A 23520-nucleotide genomic window follows, 5' to 3' on the forward strand; every position below is an offset into this window, starting at 1 on the left:
TAAGTAATTATTCATTTTAATACTTTGTTATCATGTATTAAGTGACTGTCACAGATTTTTGCTTGCATTAGTGGAAAAGGGAACTCACAGTACCTAGTTCAGCCAGCCATGATATTAGAATAATTTATCTTAAGCAGTCCATTTATATAATTAATTTTAAAATTACCATGAAAGTGGAGATATAATCATCCTAAAAATCAGGGTAGTTTATATCCCCAAGTAAAGATCAATTTCAGATGTTGGAACTACCAGAAATGGAATGAGGAAAGTCACAGAAATTTGAGATAGTGACTTCACCCCACTACCAAGAGTACTACTACCCACATCTGTGATGAACTTTAAGCAGCTGAACAGTGGTGTTAATCAGAAGTGCCCAAAGACAGCTGTTAGGTCATGGACAGCAGATTCAGAATTTATATACTCAGAGATGACAGAAATCATGTTAATGGTGCTCCCTCCCATAAGCAAGTTGATATATCTGGTGAGCAGAAGTGAGGTTGCCCAGGACTATTACATCTCTTGTGGTACACCCCGTCAGCATTGTCTGCAGCAAAATGATAAAACTATGTTTCCTTAATGTTACAGTACTGCAGAATAAGCTTAAAGATACTGCCAAGCAAGCATAGCAACAGAAGAAATATCTACAGAACATATAATATCTAAATGATAAGAAGCATAATGATAAACCATCTCAAATGAGATGGAAGAAGGATGATGGATGCATGAAAGTCAAGGCATTAGAAGAAATCAAGTGCTGTTAAATTATAGTTTCTTAGAGATACCTTCTTATTTGTTTCTGCTAGAGCTCTAGTTTTAGCACCCAGCCCCCACAAAGAAGCTGGAATTTATTCTAGTCTCAACTTACAATTGCTACTGCTTATTAAACCTCACTGTTAGATAAGACCTCTGTTCCACTGACAATCTTTCAGATCGTGAACATACTGACTGCATTCATTACCACACAACTGTCAGCCCAGCAGGCCAAAAAACAGTGTGAGCAGTTTTTCAAAAAGTCAAGCTTGCATAATGGCATCAATGTCCAATATTAGTGTTTGTGTTTGCAAACCATCACAGGAGGAGGAAAACCCAGAGACTGTGTATAAATAATTTATCAGACAACACTTTAAAAAGGTTCTAACAACTACGACTGTAAAAAGCAGAATATTTCTGCTGCTTTAACAGCATGCCTTAGGTTTATATTGTAGGAATGAATTAGCATTCCCAGTGATCCACTAGGGACACTGGGGTATATTTAAAAGCTGGTCTCAGTTATTTGTTCATACAGCAGGCTGAGGAGAGAGTATTTACTGAAGTACTGCAAGTTCATTCTGATTAGCCCAGATTCTTTTCCCTGCCTTGGCAGAAAGTACTACCTAGGCAAAATAAAGACATTAATTAAAATAGTTAGAGATTTCTTCATAATGATCATATAAATGTATTAACCGATGACTTTAATGAGATCATTTGCAAATGCTATCCAGGCTGATAGAATACAATGCGTTTCCTATAATACAGTCAAAGAATTACTAGGTGGACTGTATGTTTCAAAAAATATAAGTAGCCATCATCAAATTTTCTATTTCTTAGGCATACCTAGCAAAGATTATAAACAGCAGAAATGTGAGTGACTAAACTTTGTTCAAAAAAAGAATAATTTAGAAAACTTGTAGAAATCTCATATAATTTGCACATATCTATTTATTATTAGCATTCAAAACTAAATTTTAGATGACTTATCAGAAGTGACTGGTTGCACACTTTTAAAACCTTTTTTTTAGCACATTTATGTGCATATTATAGATACACAGCTACAGGTAATATAAGAAGCATAGCAATATAGATAGTGAAATATTTTAGTACATTTACATGCAACCTCCTTGAACAAAAAAAAATAGTCTTTAAACTTTCTGTTTGAGGCAAACCAGCCTTTTGAATATCTAAACATAACTTGAATTTGGAGCCCACAGTAAAAGGAAGGTTCATTGGGACATCTTAAGCAGCAGGTTCACCTTTTTTTTTTTTTTTTTTTTTTTTTTTTTTTTTTTTTTTTTTTTGCTGTGGAGGTGTTTTCAAACAGATATTCTTACAAGAGCAAACACCAGCTGAAGAAGCCTGGAGATCCATAATTAGGGAGAAAGAATGTATAAGAAAAGAGCTTAGACATAGAACCAGAGAGGGCTTCATGCAGAGGCATTCTCTCTGCTTAGTAGGAAAGAATGCAAGGAATCAATTTTTAGCATCTTAAGAGTTTGTGGTGTACAAGTCAAAAACTTCACTTAGTTTTTCAAAAAAGAGTAATCAATGAGAATTTTACTGCCACACTATTTGGAGTGCTTAAATGTTAAGACTGAAGTCTTATAACACCAGCTTTGTGTCAGTAAGAGTTAAAATTTAAATAGACTACATAACTTCCCTTTTCTCAAAGTAGATCAGACCTCTCTTTATTTCTTAAAGCAATTACAATTTTGTCAATAATCCACATTTTAAAGACTGAGGTTTTACAGAATGTTTATACTGGACAGTGGAAATTCAATGTTATTGATGTGTTTTGTCAAATACTCACAATGTGCACATTAAGTGCACACATTAACTTCTGCTGGTATCTACTCACCAATTTTGTTCTTTTAAGAACATATTTCCTCAGTAATAATTTAATTCCTTCATTAAAATTAAAGAAAAAACTTGGAAGACCAAACAAGAGGGGATATGTTAATAACAATCTCTGTTAATTTAAAAGTCTTACGAGAGAAATTAACTTGAGAATTTAATTTTGTGAAAGAAAATCATTATAAATCGACATTTGTTATTTTCCTGGTTCAAGTATCTCTTGCCAACTTACAGAAATCTGAGAACTCAATATTTGAAGTAACTCAAACTCCATAGTAGCAAAATGCCATAGCCTTGTAAAAAATAAATCACTTTAGTAGCCAGCAAAATAAAAGGCACGATACAGCATAATACAGTTTGTCTGCTTTACTTACCTGACTTATCTAAAAGCCTTGACTTTTTGCAGTAGTAAGCAAACTCCTGTTCACAGTGATCTGCAAGGTTTATTGTAGCCTGAAGCTGGTCTAGGCTGGCAGAATACTTGAAAAACACAGTGTGTGGGTTCTCCCGATTAGCACTTTTAACTCTGGTTAGGTTGGTGCTGTTATGCTGTATAATTGTCCACGTTGCATCTTTCAAAACACATGTGAAAAGTAATAAAGAATGAGAGAGTTGCGTAAGTTAGTAATGAAAAGAGCAGGTATGATGAAATCAGCCAAACTTCAAGGTAACTTCTTGATCATAGGTACTCCTTTGGGGTCCATGAAAAGACACAAATCATTGAGCAAAAATGAAAACAATTATTCATTCTTTTCTATTCATTTTCTATTCAATTGTTTCTATTCATAGGTAGATCATTGTACCATGACTGTAACAGGTATTCAGCTAGTTAGGATTATTGAAAAAGGAAAGAATATGTGATGACAACCAGATATGTGTATCAGAAACAAAATATTGTTTACTTGGTAAATTGCAATGAAAGATTAGAAGACTAAAACACTACTGTTACTTTCCCTAGGCTTAGGTAAGGCGTAAAATAACAATTCTATCCTAGAATCTACATTACATACATCTACATTACATACATCCTTATAGCTTGAATTAATTTATTCTGTATAAGAAAATGGCCTATGGGTCTTTTTATTGTACGAAGAAGCAGAAGTCTGTTATGTATATTGTGTTTACTATAAACTAAGATTACATGAAGGTGAATTATTACTGCCACATAAAATTAAATAGTAGTCATGGTGAATGCTCATATCATTCTTCTGTTCTGTATTTTTGCCAAGACCCTTCACCCATGAATAGGAAAAAAATGAGTTTATTCTGTTTCAACTCCCACTTTCAAAATCTGTAAAATGTTTTTCACTCTCCTGACCAAAACCTCTTTCAAGGTAGGGGTGAGAAGGCTTCCACTTAAAGCCCATCTGGGACAGTTAAGGCAAGTGTAGATTCATGGTCACTGTATTTTTGCATTTCCATAGCAAGTGCAATTTGAAAAAACTATGAGAAATATTATTTTTTTCCTCAATTTTAGTATTGATATAATATTTCCAACATTTTACTAGTAGCATTCTAGCTAGACCTGTATTTTATTTCATCAGCTGCCTATAGGCCACACATGGCAGATACTATAAAATTTCCATAAAGAGGAAAGAACTATGGTCACTTAGAGATAAGTGCTAGTCAGAATTAAGTAATTTTTATCTAAATATAAAATTTTATTAAGAATGTAATTAGTGTCAAAAAAAACAGCTAGAAATGTAATTTTTAATTTTGATTCTTGTGTTTGTTTTGGGTGCTGTTGTGGGAGACGAACATACACACAGACGCAAATACATCTAAACATTACACTGAACATAAAAACAAAGACAAGTAATTTGGGTATTCAACTCATAGTCACACTCCCAAAATTACCAAAAAATAGAGAAACAGGTAACTGTAAAGTTTGTAGCATTTTAACTGACAGTGAGGACTGTAGGCTTTTGATTCTGAAACTGACCTCCAAGAATAAAATCAGGGAATGGCACCTCCCTCCCAGCTGCCTGAAAATAGAGCCCCATGAACGTCAAAGACAGTGTTAGCAAGAAATATGGGCATCTGCCTTCCCTGCCTCTGGTGGGAAAAGGGAATACCAGTCATGAGGAAACTGGGAACAAAACAAATATAAAGGATTCATCCTGTCAGAACACATCTTGAGACGAAGAACTGATCAATGATATTTGCTTAATGCGGCGAATAAGGAGTGACTGAGGAAAACAGGAACAGCTGTTCATGGACACACAAGGATAAATCAGACACTACACTGTACCTTGGAGAGTTATATCCACTTAGAAAAATTGTCATCTTTCTGCCATGATTCTTTGGTCTCTTTTAGTCTCATAGGACATTTGAATATTTCCTTTTAAGAGCCTGTGCCAATCTGAAGAATGTTTATTGAGAGCAAGCACAGTTCACTGTAGAAGTCAGTCAGGAGCTGACATGGTGAGACTAGATAAATTGCTCCAGTCAACATCAAAATTTTACTATAGGGTTTCTAAATCAAGTTCTAAACACTAGGCATATCTAGCCCTAGCCAGTTCAAATCTAGTTTATTCATGTATTCTTTTATACAGTTTTAACCATGTAAAAAAAAATTTTTGTCAAAAAAACAATAAGATGTTCCCATCATTTTGGCTGGAAAGCAATTGAAATTAAAGGGGCTAAGTAAACAGTACAAGAGACAGCCACAAACCCAGCAATAATAAATTAAAAAAAAAAAAAAAACAACATTTAAATTTAAGCTTATTTGAAAGGACATATAGCAATATATCACACACCATACAGAGATAACATTAATTGCTTTGTTGAAAAGCAGACCAAAAACGAACTCTGACAGTAAAACATCTAGTTATGTACACTATCAGATTCAAAGAACTGGCTGCAGAAGCAGAAGAGAGTATCCAAAGGTGAGGCTGCAAGGGTCCCACTTGGTCTCATTTGTATTGTCCAAGAGATCACCTTGCAGTTTGAAAGATGAAGTTTAATATCTATATTCCTCCCAACAAAGGCCAGATCTAAATTAAATCTTTTTCAGAAAGCTATCAGGGAAAGTTAGCAAATTGCTCATAAAATATAACTTATTTCTTATTTTCTTAAGTACCATCAAGAGGCTTTAGCTTCAGCGAAAAATGAACTCATATGACATTGTCTCCATATGGAACACATGCCCCGTTTATTCAAAGCACAACAGGAATGCTGTGTTAGCTTCACAGCCTGAATCCTGTTATAATTCTAATTTTTATGCCTAATTATTTGCCCAATATCCTGAGCTAAGGAGTCATCTTCATTTTGTTGTACATGTTTACATTAAATTCACCAACTGCAAAGACTTCTCACTTGATAAATAGTGTTTCAATATAATGAGCATGCATACAGTCACAGCTGTAAGTTAAGGAAGTTTATCACCTCACCTGTCATATTGCAGTATACAAGAAATGGTCCCAAGGGACCACTTCCATCTGAATCAATATTGTAAAAGCCTGAAGTGTTCCCTCTGTGCTTATAGGCTTCACATGATTGCTCATAGATGGCTGTAAAAGAACACACATTCCATCACAAACGTAATGGCATGATTTCCCATTTTATTCAGAGAATTAAAAGAAAAAAAGTTCATGACCCTTGACTTTGGGAAAAGAAGTTGGGTGTGTGCTATCTCTGCTAAAGAATGGAGAAAGATTCATGCAATCAAAACTATGTCTTTATTAGAAATTATTAAGTACATTTGGTTTTATTTATCATGGAGGTAACAAGATCATTTTTAAGCATTTTTTTCTGTGTTTCTATATTTCCAAAATTTCTGGGACGTAAACATGAAATATGGGTGAGTAAATGGTTGTAAAATTGCTGAATAATGATAGAATGCCAAGGGTCTTACTTAGACCCTGGTAATCAGATCTTGAGGAAACCCACACTACTACCTCAACCAAATTAGATTTTTGTTGCTGCTGTTGTTGTAATGTCAGTTAGAAGATAAGCATTTTTTGGCGTTCACACTGCTTATTTTCTTCCCATTTTAAACTGAAAAGCAAGTGTCTTGTCAGAGATTTCTGTAAAAGAACTAAATAAGCAAAGACAAAATGACAGCTCCTTGGTTCCTTGTCATGTATACTTTATCAGTCTGGGTCTAAAAGAGAAATCTGTGATACCTCTTATATATCAAATATCTGAGGAAAAAAAAAAAAAAAAAAAAAGTTGTATGGGTCCATCTCTGTAACTCTATCTCAGGAAGCATGATGATAATGTCCCAGCTAGACACATTAATTTAAATTCTCCTTTAATCATTATAGTTCTTTAGAGCAGTCATAATGTTTTGATCTTTCATTTCAGAATTAAACTGTGCTTTATCAGTTATCAAAACTTAAAAAATTCTGCCAAAAAAGAATGAATAGTTAGACTAATAACAAAAAGTAGTTATGAGTGCTATACAACTTTTTTAAAATAAGCTATTTTTTAAACACTGTGATCTTTCTATTTTTCTCCTGATTGTTACCAATATCATATGGCAACAATTACAAAAAGAAAAACCATTCATTTTACTTAGTCTATGAAATATGCATAGTAACAATTTAAAAAAATTTCAAATTCAGTTTTATGGTCCAAATCAGTAAATACTCTTAGCTGAATATAGAAGTGACAGAAGTTCAATTATTCACTATTGGTTTTGACAATAAAAAAAACTGGTAACTCATATTATTGCATTTCTCATTGAATCCTAATCATCAGGAACACTAGCCTACCTCTGTCCTCACAGACAACACCAGATGATTCAACTTGTGACATTTTTTCTGTGTTACATGGTTTTTCTTAATACTATTATTTATGATTTTTGTTGACTTTGTACGAGCAAAATTTAAAAAATCCTACTTGGGTAGACAAACATTCTTTTTGTAAAAGCTGCCAAAAAGGATTGTACAGATTTTATATAGACGATATATAAATATAGAATTGTTTATCTGATGATTAGGGCAATCTTTGCATTAAAAACAATAGTAGATTCATATGAATTTTTACTTATTAGAGGCATGTAATGAAAGCCAGAGTACTTATTTTCTTTTCTTCCAAGAACATGATAAAAACTGTATCAAAGTAAAGCACGTCCTGTGAAATTATCTAAGTTACATTCAATTAGGTTTTCAAAATGTGTTTATTTTATTTTTTCCCAATCTACTTCCTGATACAGCAAACTACAAAAATGTATGTTTGAGGTTTAGCACAGGATTATCTTTGGACATGCACGTAGTCCCACTGGCTCAGAAATAATAACTATTAGTTGTTATAAATAAAGAGGAATTTACCATATTTCTAAACGATATATTGATTCAGAAAGTGAAATTATATAGATGGGAGAGGATATTACTATCTTATATAAAGTACAAAAAGAGTAAAAGAAAAGAACTTAAACTTTCTTTTTTTTGTTACATATTTTGAGTTCCCAAAGCCTTTTCTCTAACCCAATTATGAACATTTTTATGACTGAAAATATTTTATGAATTATAAATTCAGATTTTTTTTTTGTTTGGTTTGGGTTTGTTCTGTTTTGTGACGAAGAAATTTAATCAGAAGTAAAAGCAGTATCATGAAGAAATCAGAAAACATCTTAGACTTACGATAGTGACAAGTAGCTCCCTTGTAACCAGTGTTGGCACAGTTACAGTGGAAACTGTTCCAGGACTGTGAGCACTCACCACCATGTTCACAGTAATTAGGCAAACACCTAAAACAAAAAACATGAATTTTCACACTTTTTTCTCCTCACTTACATGCCACCTGTACTTAGCAAGAAAAACAAAAACTTGGAAAATAATTATAATGTGAAGGAAGTCATCAAGGTCATTGATAAAGACGTCAATGTAAGTAAAACAAAATTAAGAAAATTTCTTGTCTGGTATTCCTTTTGCTAAAAATATCTTAATTATGTAATAAGTTTGTGAGAACAGAAATAAAGTGTAAGATGCAGAATAAATAGTCTTATTAGTGTTCAGCTGGCCTCAATTCAATACAGAAAAATAAACCAATGAAAGGTTTACGTGTTAATAATCCAATGGCAAGTTTTGAAATGATTAGGATTTCTTCAACAACATGTATCAAAACAAAGCAACATTAGAGCAGATTTCTTTCTGTGCTTGTAAAAAAAATAATAAAAAAAATCACCTAATAAACAAATCTGACCACGGCACCTGACATATATTTCTTATTCCAAAATCATGTTTACTCTTTAGAAAGAGTTTAGTATGCCAGTTCCAACACAACTAATTACTTGTAAGGCCAGTTTCCATTCTGATAATATGACTAAGAACCTGAAAAGTTTTGATTACTTTCTTCTAGGTATACAATGTTTGACTGAAAAAAATAATTTACCTGTAACTTGTATTTAAAACTATATTAAAGTATAAAATAATTGTGACATGAAAAAAAGAGAAATTCTCTCTATTTTATAAATGCAGCTGAAAATATACTGAAATAGACTGGTACACTTAAACCAATTATTAACTAGCTTTTTACCTTGAAAATTAGTTAACATTCTAATTTCACTGAGTGCAAGTGTATGATGCAGCTCAGCAAGTATAAAATGACTTTACCGTTGACATTAGCTACAGGAAAGGAAACTAACAAAAACAACATGCCTACTAACATTCACAGGCTCTTAAAATACCTTTTAAATCATTGAAGAAACATTAGGAGGATATTAAATTAGGATTGCGGAAAGTCCAGCATTTCACACACTTGCCCTATGAATAATTCAGGATCTTTGCACCTTCCCTGCTCATGGCACTCAAAGAATGTTATCTTTCTTTCATGTTTATAAACAAGGATAATTGGTTATCACAGAAGGGAATAAAAAAAAGGAGTAGCAGGTAAAGTATAGGTAAAGTAAGTAAACTGCTAGATGTCACCTAATGTCAAGGAAATCTGTGACATTTTTGGCAGTGAAAGAACTGATCCTGTATCTATTCTCCTACACACAAAATGTATTCCTAAGACTAGTCAACAGATGATATATGTCTCAATGAATTCTGTTTTGGAACCTGAAGATTAAAGTTAGACACTAGGTTTACAATTATTTTGATTTTAAATACTTTGTTTGACAGAATTACTTAAACATGCATACTAATGTTTCTTAGGTAAATGCTCAATTTTACTTTCTATGGGTATAATTAATCATCAGTTATTATAAATACAAATTTATATTTAGCAGAACTGCAATTCAAGACTTCCAGCGTGTTCACTGGCAGCTGCTCTGCTTTTTTTAAGTCATATTTTGTGTCTTATACCTTTTTGATAAAGGCATCATCCAAAAATTTTTATACAAAAGTTGTGTTTTACATGGTCTTTACTTATATTGACTCAGTCTCCCTAATAATTAATCTTCCTAATATTGTTCACAAGATGAAAAGCTTTGATGAAATTGATGATGCTTGAACCAACCTTAATGAAAATGAAAACAAGTTAAGAGTATAATTTAAATCTTTTAACATCAACTTCTTTCCTCTGCTTCAGAATGTATAATAGAACGGAGCCACTGGCTACTTCAAAGTTTGTATATAACTACATTATACACTGTGACCCTACCTCAAAGCAAGATTTAGAACAGAGCTTTTATTGGACAAGCTAGTATTCTAAAAAATATTTCTCATATTTTAAACAGTACTTCTAATATTTCATCTATAAAAATTAATTTTTTGATTCATCACCGTGTCTGCTAAAACCAGAAAAGCAACAGCTGATTAAACATTTACCACATATTTCTTGATAATATGCTTTTAGGTGTATGGCTTCTGAAAATTATATAATATTTTAAACCAAGGCAGCAGCCTATTAATAACTATAAACTAATATTGAGAGGAGAATACTGATCCAGAATATGGATGCATTATATAATATATATTTTTGATAAAGAAAGGGGGAAATAATAACTTTGTATGCCAATTTTCAGCTAGACACTTTTTTTGTATACTATTTCTTTATCGTGGTTCTAAATTATGGCTATAAGATCCTTTAAAAGAAAGCAAATAACTGCTAAATTTTTAATGCCTATTATTTCTTCATTCTTTAGTTTATTTTAAAAAAATCAGAACTGTGAAGTGACCATCATTTTTATTTTTGCCTTTTTCTATTTAAAGATATAAACCTATTCAATTTGGGTTTTGTATGCTGCTGCCAGGAAAATAAGACAAGAGCTCCTGGTAGGAAATTTTATGTTCCCATGTAGAGCTTAATGTAATTAGGACAGATTCATCTGGTACTCTCTCCTCAGAGACTAAATATCCTAACATTGTAAGGTATTTAAATGACACTGTGTCCTTTAAAGTGATTTTGTGAATGGCTTATATCTAATTAGGAGTTATTAAACCAATATATAATGATAAAGGAGGAGAAATGATATTAAGGATAAATATAGTAAGGGCATTGTTCGCATGCATAAGAGATATATATGAGCAATAGAACAATATAAAGATATGTAATGAAATGGATAAATGAAGGATCATGGCTGCAAAGAAAAGCTGCAAAGAGTTGTAACAACTTAAGACCAGGATAAGGAATTAGAAAGTTTATCAAACAGAGAAAACTGAAAATAGGAAAATGGTATGGCATTTATTTGCATAAAATGAATAAAAATATAATTTATATTCAGAAAAATGAATTATTACCTAATGATCTCTCCATGAAGATTGTAAATCTCATAAGGAACACTCTTCACATATTAAATGTACATATAGGAGGTAAAGAATGGATTAAATAGAATTGTTTTCAATTTATTTACCACTGTATATAAATTCAGGTTGCTATGCAAAGACTAAATTCTATTTGTTTTCATGCACTTCAAATGTGTAAAGCTACTATAAAACTACTACATTTAGGCATCACTCATTTATATTAAAAAAGCCATCAATAACTCTGGAATTTGGGCCATGCTTCACAGTTTGGAACTGGAGATGTAAAGACTTGTATAAAGACTCCAAGACAAAGAGATTTCTTTGGGCTCACCTGTCGGGAGATATTTACTATCAGGAGCACAGTTGCGAAAATACCCTTTAGATTAGGGCATTCAAAGACATTTATAAATCATGGTAGGAAGAAAGCATTTTTTCTCAAACAATATGGTGTACAGAATGATACAAGCTATCTACCTATTAAAAAATTATTTAAAACGATTTTTAAAACAGTTTTAATTTTGCCAAATACATGTGCTTTATCACATTTATTATGGTATTTATGGTGAGATGCAGAACAAGTTTGATAAAGAGAGATGAAGCTTGTTACAGATCATGAGCTTATTATTATGTTACAAATGAGATTAATATTGAATTAAATGAGACTGTGTGAGGAAATCAGAAAGAAACAGTCTCAGAAGCAAGACAGCACAAGATCAGGCAGGATTTTTTTAAAGCAGTCTATTTTGAAAACAAATATTATGAGGGTAATTAAATTTACAAAATATAAAAATATATATTTTGATAAATTAGGAAGGCATAGGCTAAGCATGCAGGGAACTGAAAACTAAATCTGGCAGAGCCAATGCAAGAATGGTCAAGATAGAAGAAGAGACATAAATTAACACTAGCAAATACTAAAGAAAACCAAGCAACCAAAAATCTCCCATAAAGATGTTCTTTTCCGTTTGTACTACTGAACTTGAGAAAACACACATAAACTTGATGAAGTATGAAAGTAATATAACTTCAAGTCAATAAAGTGTAGAAAGTAGTAAGAGTTAAGTGTTCTGACACTTGTATACTCTAAATAATGCTGGATTTCTACATATTGAGATTCACATAGTGGCTTTAAACATAATTTATTGTTTATACACTTACCATCTTTTTAGAACCTACATGTACAAACTTACATCTTATGGTCATTCAAAACTGAAAATAGTTGGAATTATTACATAAAAAAGCACCACTTTCCTTAACAAAAATTGGTAAGATATGTTTGTGTTCATGCAGAAGAAGATGTCTTTTAAACTGCAACTCTGAGACAATCATTTTAGGAGGTTCGCAGTTACTATGAACATTGGAAAATGCATGGTAGATCAGACAAAAATTGGTATCAATTATATAGTGAGCCAATTGAGTGATATTTTTCACTCATAATCTTGCTTAGATATCCATTAATGTGTTTGAGTAAAGAATATGCAGATTCCCACATTAATTTATTTTTACCTGATTATATTCCTTATTTTTTCTTTATACAATCAAGAAAACATGCAGCGTAATAGAAATAAATTCAATTCCAGAGTTCAAAAAACAGCAGTGATGCAGTGCTTTAGAAGCGGGATGGAAGTGTCATGAGGTCCATGAAAGGGGAGAGGAAGGAGGCAGTTATGATTGAAAAGTGAGAAAATAAGTTAAAGGCAGTAGTATGAAAAAAAGGCAAAAAGAAACATCAATGTACATGGCATCCCAAATATAAGTCCCTAGTAAGCCATAAAGTTTTGACTGAAGTCAAGCTGTGTTTTGTAGACATGTCTATCACACTTAGTGCCTACTGCAGTCAGGATTAACTCAGGAAGGGATAAATTTGCACAGTTATTTAAATACATATGTTTATACATATATATATGAACTGTGTATGTTTTTAATGTATGATAGGTGTAGAAATACTGGTGAGAATACACACTATAAATACAATTGGAAGGACCACACTTTAGGCAGAACTGTCATCCTCATCTTGGATGTTTCTCTCCTTAAATTTTTATGGAGAGTTAGGTAAGCAGCTATTATTTTTTTCATGTTCCATCTACAAGGAGTAGCTTCCAACACAGGAACATGCATAGCTGTACACTGTGTTATTTCTAGGAATGGACAGCAGTTCACAGAAGCAGGGCTGTGTGACTAATCCTGAAACTGGCTAGTGTCTTGAAGCAGACCTCTGCCTACGATGTTTCCCCAAAAAGATACAATTTTTGAAAAGTCTTATAATTTAAAAGACAGACTTTTTTTTTTTTTTTTTTTAATCAAAAGGCACTTTATGAGGTCTAGAAATAAAGGAAGTTGAATAATATAAATTATTCAAAAGCACATCAATCTCCCCTCCCTGGTGTGTCTTTTCAGTACAGCCTTTCATCTGCATCCAAGTAAAACATTTCTGGATTAAAGACAGCATAGATGTGTGTGACTGCATTCTCTGGAGTCTACAGAATAAAACTTCTCTTTCCACAGACTGTTTGTTTCCTCCTTGTGTTTGCTTTCTCTCTTCTCAGCAGCCTCTGTTGCTCTGCAATCATCTGTGCTTTCACTACACTGAAGTCCTGTAATGTCTTTCCCTCAAGCATCTCTATTTCTGGGAATGTATACAGTCTTTCCTCTTTGGGAAGGGACTTTCCTTTTGAGGAGGGACACTTCAACTAGCCGTTCTTTTAGACGGATGCTAATTTCAAGTTATGAGATTAGTTCTGACCATGGTCTAAAAGACGATTGCTCACTTAACTACGATGGATACTATCTATTGTTTTTCTGGAGAGGTAGAATATAGGAAACAACAGTAACTGGTAAAAACATAGTATTTTAAAGGGTGGATGGGACTATAGGTTGCAGTAGAGGATTTGTGTCTGCAGCTTACTTGAAAAGAACATACTATTTTTTAAATTTGTCGGAAATATAAAATAATTTAAGTCAAAGTTAATTTATTTGCAGTAAAACGAGTCTATTTGCAATATACTACATATTCTGCATTTATTTTGAACTTCTGAATTCTTACAAAAGAATCAACATGTCATTTTGTAAGTGTTCTGTTCTTTATCATCAAGTCACTATTAGAAACAAAACATAGACATAAACCAATAATGTTTAATGAATAAACATTATTTTCTCACCTGTCTGTAATACCACATAAATCTATCTGAAGATCACTGAAATTGCCAAAACCATTTTGCTGAATAGAGATCATATCCACTGCTTTGTTACCAAAGGAAATAAGTCGCATGCATCCTTGAAAACCACCAAATGAGGTATTACATTCAGAAATGTTTCCATTGCTAGGACAACCTGAAAGAAGAATAAAAAACTGGAGATGAAACAAAATATTTTATTGAAGAAAAATATATATTCCAAAAGTCAATTGAACTTTTATAACTTCCATGTTTTAAAATTTGTGGTTGGAGGACTTTACCCAGAAGCTCTTCTGATAAGCCATGGTTGCACAATTGAAAAGAAATACTTCTCTGCAGTCTTACTGTCTTTAAAGCATATGCAAAACATCACTAAAAATTTTGTTAAAGGATAACCTAAACAAAAGTTCCCAAGCAATGAGTGGAATCAAGATAGGAACAGTTGACTGGGAGATCCTAGTCCCAGAATGTTACGTTACAATCCAAGGTCACATGATTTGAACAAGTTTCAGGTCACAATTTAAGTCAAAATAGAAAAAAAATCAGTTACTAAGTACAGTATTAAGTTATCAGCTGTTAAGAGGATTTTGTAAGGTACTGAAAAGTCTTGTTGCAGACCACCAATGACTTAACTAGAAGAGATGCTCCACTGAACCTGCTGCTCATGGACAAGGAAGAAATGGTTGAAAATGTAAAGGTTGAGCACAGTCTTGGCTACAGCAAAGATGAAGATGAAGCTGTGGAGTTTATGAGCCACAGAGAAGAGAGAAAGAACTAAAACTCCTGAATGATAACCCTGGACTTCAGAAGAGCCAAAATCTTTTTTGAGGATATCCTTGGAAATTGCCTTGGAGATCACAAGGGCTGGATAGCTTCAACAAAAAAGCTTCCCAGAGCAAAAGAGCTGCCCATAGCAATATCAAAACAGTTAAGCAAGTGTTGCGTAAGGCCTGCAAACATAAACATGGAGCTCCTGAGTGAGTGCAAACACAAAAAAAAGCCCACAAATTGTGGCAGCAGGGACACACACCATAGAGGAGAATACAAAAACATTACCTGCAGGTCTAGGAATGCAGTTAGGAAACCAAGAGGAGATGAAAATTGCAAAGGAATCTGAAGTTCAACAAAAAGGTTTCTGTAGGTACGACAGTAAGAAAAAGAAGGCTGAAGAGATTATGGGTATTATCCATGCATTCCATGGGACAGGGGACTTAATGACAAGGGTCTACAGAAGATATGTTTTCTTCAAGGTCTTTTTCTTCACTAGTAAAACTGATCCTTAGGATTTCCATATCCTAGCAGAGTGTGAAAAAATAATGTAGTAAAGGAACAATGGGCCCAAGGTTCACCTGAAGGTACTGCAGGAGCTGGTCAATGCCATTTTAACAATTGCCATAGCCATTGTGAATTAATTAAAATTTTTATCCTCAAAGGGTCTTGGCAATATGCTGCACTTCTTCATAACTGGAAAAGGTAGATATTATACCCATCTTCAAGAAACTAGAGAGCAGTTAGTCTTATTGCAGTGCCTGGCAAATTCACAGAGCAAAACTTCTTGAAGTTGTTTCTAAACATGTGAAGACAAGTTAACTGGCTAAATTTAGCTTCAAGGTTAAATCATACCTGACTGAGGTCTCTTTTTTCTTTTCTGAAGTGATGAGCAGTATAGTTAAAGAGAGCATGGAGCATTGCATACATTAGCAAAGATTTGACAGTTTTCTATAGTCTCCCTATCACCAGATTCACGATATATATGGGTGTGATAAGCAGGCAGTTGATGCTGCAAAATGCACCTGATGATCACTGAGGCAGAGAATTCTTCAGAGACCAGTAGTTACATCTGGAACATCTTGATTAATGACCTGGATGATGAGACAGTATGCACTTTCAGCAACCAAACCAGGAGCAGGGAAATGTTGCAGAGCAGGGCTGCAACTCAAAGGGGCCAGGACAGCAATGTCATGAAATTCATTAGGAACAAGATCAAGATTTTTAATATGAGACGGAACATGTCCATGCAACAATCTGAAGTGGAGGATAACTGTCCAGAGACGGGCCTGAGATCCTAGTGACCATGACATAGAATAAGAGCTGGGGGAGTGCTCTCGCAGCACAGAAGGCTGTGGGAAGACATACATTCTGGGACGCATTATCGAGCATAATCAGAAAGTGTTGGGAAGTGGTTCTTCCTGCTGCTCAGCACTTGTGTGGCCAAATCTGGAGTGCTGTAGTTCTGGGCTCCCCAGCACAAGAAGGACATCAGTGTCCCAGAGGGAGGCCAGAGGAGGCCTCCAAGATGGCTGGAAGCTGAGTGTAGTTACGAGGAGAGGCTGAGAGATCTGGGTCTACTCAGTCTTAAGCACAGAGAAGACGGAGTAAGACTACTTCCAACACTGCATGGTGAAAGGACAAGAGGCAAAGGACAAAACTAAAAACCTGCAAATTTGGATCATAGGCATAAGACACAAGGAACAAGTGTTTTTACTGTGGCAGTGGTCCATATCAGAACTCTTTGCCCAAAGAAGTCATAAGATTTCCATCTTTGCAGCTGTACAAGTCTTCAGTGGTAACATCCCTGTATAACTTGATCTAATCAGATTTGTTTAGAACAGAGGCTTAGGCTATATACCATCTGGGTGTCCACACTCTGTAAGAATCTAATACTGTGGTTTATCTTTTGTCTTACTGACCCTGAAATGCCTTGTTCACTGACTACCAAAAAATTAAACATCTGTAGTAAATAAATAAATTCCTTTAATCCCAATTTGAGCCGTTTTTCCCAGTGGCAGCTAAACACTGCACTAGAATGCTTAAACATTTTTTATTTGTCTTTCTTCCAAGGGGTATTACTGTTTCTGAAATGATGCACAAGGGCCATCCTTTGATCTTAGCCCAACAATACTGCATTCTAGTTCACAGCATTTGAAGACCTTCTTGTTTCAGGATGTTAGGAAGCAGCGAGTTTTAAAACACTTTTCTGTTGCACAGAGCTAAAGGGTAATCTGAAGTCCTGTAAAGACAGTGGAGGGGCTTACAACACAGGAAAGCAAAATGACAGTTGAAACTACTAGATATGTTCAAAGGAGTGTGCAACAACATTAAGTATTATATTTATATTTTTTAGAAATATAGATTAGTAAATTAATTAAAACTTAAATTTAACAAGTTAATTTAACAAAAATGTTAGCGTGTATACCTCTGTTCACGAACCAAACTTCAAAATTGTTACGTTTCTAAAGGTGAATGTTTATTATCTACTTGGTGTATTGCTTTAAAAACAACAAATATGCTGGCTTTCAAAAGTCAAAACAGGAGCACAGTAAGTTTTCAGCACCACACATAGTTATCCAAATTAATTACAGGCCTTTACCACATGCTCTTTACAGCATTCTACAGTTGAACGGTAACATAAATTCTGTCATTTCTGGTGAAAAATATGATGTTCATTTAAATACTTCCAGCAAAGTTTAAACAAACAAACAAACAAACAAAGGTAAATAAATGAATAAATAAATAAATAAAGGCCAGAGAAAGTAGGAAAAGCTTACAATTTTTAGACATAGCTATTTCACAAAATGTGTCAGATATTTTCCATGTTGTCTCTTTTTCAAAAATTGTCTTCTATTAGATAAGAGACAAATACAAGTAACATTAGTTAAATTGTGTTTCCTTATAACTGTAGACTGGATATTAAAGATTAAAATTAATAATTAAATTTATATTATGTGCTTACTGCAATATTAAATTATATAATTTTCCCTTATAATTGCAGTGAGTTATTATTACAAGAACTGAGAGAGTTTATAGATCCTTGATGATGCCATGACTAGAAATTGAGCTGACATAACAGATTATTTTCATGTTTATTACATATTTTCCTAGTTAAGTATACACATTTCCTGAATAATTTGTATTCATTAAAACAAGTAAGCAAATCACCATGTCCCCAGGACATCTCTCCTGAAAGGCTGATACTCATACTTTAACAAACAGCACAAACACGGTAAAAATTCATAAACTTGGAAAGAAACTAAAAATGCAATGTCTGCATTTTGACAGTGGTATCTAACATAAAAATTTAATAAAGAATTTTCTAAACTCAGAAGCCCACATCTAGCATTCCCTAGCTTTGTATGAGATGCATGAGCTGCAGATTTCAGTGATAAGGCTGAGATCAGAGAATCTGAGGTGTAGATATGCAGCTGGTATATGTTTTAGATTGTCATAACTTGTATCATGTTCTTATCTGATAATGGAATATAGTCTGATATGGAATAAAGTCATATATCCAGTGTTCCTGTAATTATTTTGTCCTCTCCACACTGCAAAACACAAACAGAAGTGCCCTTGTACAGCTTAATTGAATATGCTGCTTTTTGTAACTTCCCACATCCCTTCTGAACTGTTCATCTCTGCCATCAACCTTGTAGTGATGAAAATCACCTAATCAGAGATCTGGGAACCTGAAACAATATAGAAGGGTTATTCAAGACTTATATTTTGCATCTTTCTCTGATTTCACTGATTATTAGTCAAGTCAAGGGGTTTTTTTAGTAGAAAAGGGTAGATGCCAAAGGTGAAAATTCACGTGAATGCTCATGTAGCAGTTACTGTACTAAGAGTATGCATGTGCGCATGAAATTTATTTAAAACGTAATCTTTCAAGGCAAGTGATCTGTGGACAATGACAGGGTTCATACTCATTTAGTGTTTTGTATACAATCTTCTCAGATTACTCAGAAATTTGAGATTAATAAATAATTAATAATTTTAAAATCCAAGCATTAATGTTTAAAAGAGAGGCAATATTAGGCTTTTAATTTACTCAGGTAATGTTTATCATTGTTATTATGCAGCCTATTTCCAAAAGAATTATATTAATAACAGAACAACCTGATACACTCTATCAGTAACAATACAAGTTATTAGTTACATAATCTCTTGATGATAGATGACTGTTGATATTCCTAGAGAAATGAAGATATATACATACATACAGATTTTCAGGCACAAATTATATTTGTCAAAAGTAGAGAAGTTATATCACTGTGGAAAAAAAAGTCTAGGTATCATACAAAGAGGGTATTTACACAGGTAAACATACACTTCAGGTGAAAATTTGAAGTCATTCCAGTGTAAGATTCTCCAAAATATTAAGCAAAATATTTAGCAAAACAATAAGTCTGCAGCAAGAGAAATCTTTGCCTGTCTGATTGCCAGCCAGACTATATTCCCTTATCAGATAAGAACATGATACAAGTTATGACAATCTAAAAAGTGACCAAGGATTCAGGGTTGTGATTTATTCTACCCAACGTGGTAAAATTCAAAGGAAACTGAAACTAAAACCATCTTAACAATGCCTGAACCAAGCTAGGCAAAGAAGACTTGATATAAGCCAGACAATTCTTTTCATTTGATTAGATATTCCAGGAAAAAAATGATGTGTAACTCTTGGATATTGACAATATAAACAAGCAACAATATTTCACCTCCAATGTAGAAAACATCCGAATGAATCTGCAGAGGTATGATGGCATGAGCAGATGAGGTCACATCATTGTCCACTCTTACACTGACACGATTCCTTTTGATAGAGAGAGATACAGAATGCCACTGGCCGTTATTTAATCCAGTACCTGAAAAAAAAATCCTAAAATTTAGTATAAACTTCCACTTATTGTTACACTGTCAAAATTTTTTAGAGTTGAAAGGAGAATGAACCAGGAAAGCAACCACAGCCCACATAAAATCTCCAGAGAAAGAAATGAAAATGAACTTAATAAGCACATGCATCTTTTCTGAAGATAAAACCTATTTTCACATTTTATAAATAAAAAAAAAGGTACTTCAGTGAACAACTCTTAGTCTTGTAGTACTATTGTTGTAGCCTAATTATTTGTAATATATCCATTTAATGTAATGACTAGGAAGAGTACCCTCCCAATCCAAGGTGGTTATCATTAAAATATCATTGTGATGGCTGATACAGTATTTTACACATATTACATATTTTTATTACACTGTTACAAAAGATTTTTTCATATTAAAAAAAAAAAAAGTAATCATATTACAACATGGCAAAATAGCAAAATACTGTTGATGCTGAAAACTTCAGTAATCATCATGTCAATGTCATAAAACAATTTTGCTTTCAGTTGATTCTTTTACTGGACACGTATGGGAAAATATTCTGAGAGTTTAACCAGAACCACAAATTTACATTACCTCTGGCTGTATAGGTGTAGAGTGCCACAAAGCAATAAACCTATAGCCCTGATTCTGGAAAGCACTTACATATACATAAATAAATTCTACACAGGGCAGCATGTCACCAGATTATTATCTATAACAAGTGCTTAAAGACAATCATGTTCTTGAGTGTTCTTCAGAACAGAGATATTTCTTTCACTGAAGAATACAGAATACAGCCTTTAAATTAGTCAAAGCATTTTCTTGACCACAGTGTCTATGATTTGTGATCTGTGATTTTCTTCTTGCGATTTCATGTATTTATGTACTCCTCCCTAGAACATGTTGTATATGCTGCAGTAACAGTCCATGAGTTGACACATTCAAAAAGAAAGAAAAGAAATAAAAAGAGAAAGATGAGAAGGTTCAAATACCTAAATTATAGCATTAGATTGTTGACTACCATAATCTAAACATCAATTCTCTGAGTTTATCTTCATTGAGACATGCTCCAGCCCTCTGATTATTTTCATGGCCCTACTCCAGTCTCCCTCTAGCAGGACCATGTGTTTCTTCTGTTGGGGTCCCTAGAGCTTGAAGCAGTTCTTGAGATGGGGTCTCATCCACCAGCACCCCAAGTTCTTCCTGGTAAGCTTTCTCTCAATCCCTTCCTCCCCCAGCCAGTACTGATACTGGGGGGCACTCAAACCCAGGTGCAGGAAGTTGCATTTGGCTTTGTTGAGCTTCATGAATTATTAAAATATTAAATCTAGCAATAAACTCTTCTTTTTTTTAAATAACTCACTTTATTTCATACAAGGATAACTACTTTTAATTCTTAGTTGTTCATCCTGCTTCAGTAGTTTCTTGTTCTAGTGGGTAAACCATATTCCAGACCTTGCAATATTTGACTGTGAAGGTAGATAAGAGACTGTGCTAACATATAAAGAAAGGTATTTCAGACCATCAGAAGTTTTGGTTACTGGAAGATTATTAATTTTGCACTTCTTGGTTTGTTGATTGCAATTCACCTTACTGACCTATTATATGATTTTGGACCGGATATTTTATTTCCCCTTCTTAGAGCTTGGCATGATTAGAGATATTTAACACTTTTCATGTAGCTGAAGTTAAGACTTCCTAGAAATCTCTTTCATTAAGTCTGAGAACTAAGGAATGCCATTGTGGGAGCACAAGACACTCTGATGAAACTGTTCATTTTAGCCTTTGAATTAAGAACCTTAACTAAATTCAAGTTTGCTTGTGTGGAGCCACTCAGTGGTACAACATCTAACTGGAAGACGCCAGTGGACTACTAACATCTACATTCCATCTGAAACTTATATTTGCCTGCTGCTCTACAATGTGTTAGAAAAATGCTTAACCAGAAACAAGTAGGGAAAACAAAGCAATCAATTTTTTTAGTACATAATAGGGTAGCAGTTAAACAAAATGCCCATTTTTTATCCTTAGTTCTATTAAATCTAAGTATTGTAATAGGTTCTATGGCATGTCTTGGAGAACAATGATACTCGACCTCAAGAACACATTTATAAAATACAGTGTATATAGTTTATAGGACATTAGTGAGAAACCAAAAAAAAAAGTTTAGAGGAAGTAATTTATAGAATTATGAAGTATAACAATGAAATCCCATTGTTATTAACATCACTTAATTAAAAGCTGAATGGAAATTAAAAGCTGAAGAGAAATTGAGGGTCATAGAAGAAACTGAGTAATAAGATCTAACATTTATACATACTGTAATTCAATTTGGTCTCATAATTCAAAGCAAATTAACTTTGCGTTGATTTTTCTCTTTTTTTAATTCTAGGTTATTTCTTTGTGAATATTTGTTGTGCAAAAGAGGCTACAAATGAAAGATACTAGGCAACCATTCTGCAAAAGAAAGATAGAACTTACTATAACCTAATTACTTATGAATTAACATGCCATTCTCCTTGGTTTTATATGGTTAAAGAAATTCTTCAAAAACATAGGACAATTATTTTAGGACTTGTGCACAAAGAAATATGCTTGGTTTTAATTACCAAATATTATGTGTGTATGTGTGCATGTGTGTGAAAGTCAGGTCATAAGTCCTTGCCTATAGGGGAGCAAATGTTCTGTCCAGCCACCCATAATTTAATTATTCAATCTCCAAATGAGACTTGAATTGCTTCAGTGATTGCTATAACAAACACTTCAAAAACTCAAGGAAAAGTTTCCCATAATGTTTTTTTAGATAAATTCCTTCTCAGAAGAGAATAAGATGATTTCGCTGTAGCTTTTGCCTTTAAAAAACAGGCACAATTCCTCCTGTTAGACTCCATGAACAGAAAGCTTAACCTAGCATGAGAGCATTAAATTCTGTTTCAGCATAGAATGTCAAGATTTATTCCAGGGTGTTTACATTAATATTTTATATATTGCTTTGCAGCTTTGAAATTGAATAAATTGCACCATGTGCAAGTCTACCTAGAACTGTTAGAAGTGCCACCACCAGCAGCCAGTCTGTTAAAATGACAGTGCATAGCGACAGTTTCTTTAACATATATCACCTAATTGAACAGCAATCGAAATAACTCTTAAAAAGCCAAATTCATCACTGCTAACTACATGCCACTGACATTCTTACTAAGAAACTGACATTTTCAAATGGTAAGCCTAGGGAATCTCTTGTCATTAAAGTGGTACTCTGTGCATCAGTTATTTTAGATAATAAAAAATACCAGGGCCATTCCCATTATCACCCACAGGAAAAGGATCAAAGCATTTATGTAAATTTCAACATTATCTGTGTTCATTAGAGGCTTATAGTCTTTTTCTGAGTTAAAATAATCAACAGTTTAAAATTTTACTTGCAATCATTATACATCTGTAGAAACATAATGAACTTGGCAGTTTCTCTC

The 23520-nt window shown here is 33.5% G+C and overlaps 1 protein-coding gene across 1 annotated transcript in view; it reads right to left on the reverse strand.

Moving 5' to 3' along the window:
- Positions 1–23520, reverse strand: part of CNTNAP4 (contactin associated protein family member 4) — a 198777-nt gene that overhangs the window by 34809 nt on the left and 140448 nt on the right. Inside the window, exons 9-13 of the mRNA XM_066340080.1 lie at positions 19909–20055; positions 14402–14573; positions 8196–8302; positions 6000–6119; positions 2982–3179 (exon numbers count right to left, since the gene is read on the reverse strand). Coding sequence (XP_066196177.1) covers positions 2982–3179; positions 6000–6119; positions 8196–8302; positions 14402–14573; positions 19909–20055 — 744 coding nt within the window. The remainder of the gene's footprint in view (positions 1–2981; positions 3180–5999; positions 6120–8195; positions 8303–14401; positions 14574–19908; positions 20056–23520) is intronic.

The sequence above is a fragment of the Sylvia atricapilla genome, chromosome Z (genome assembly GCF_009819655.1).
Source record: "Sylvia atricapilla isolate bSylAtr1 chromosome Z, bSylAtr1.pri, whole genome shotgun sequence".
NCBI classification, from domain to species: domain Eukaryota; kingdom Metazoa; phylum Chordata; class Aves; order Passeriformes; family Sylviidae; genus Sylvia; species Sylvia atricapilla.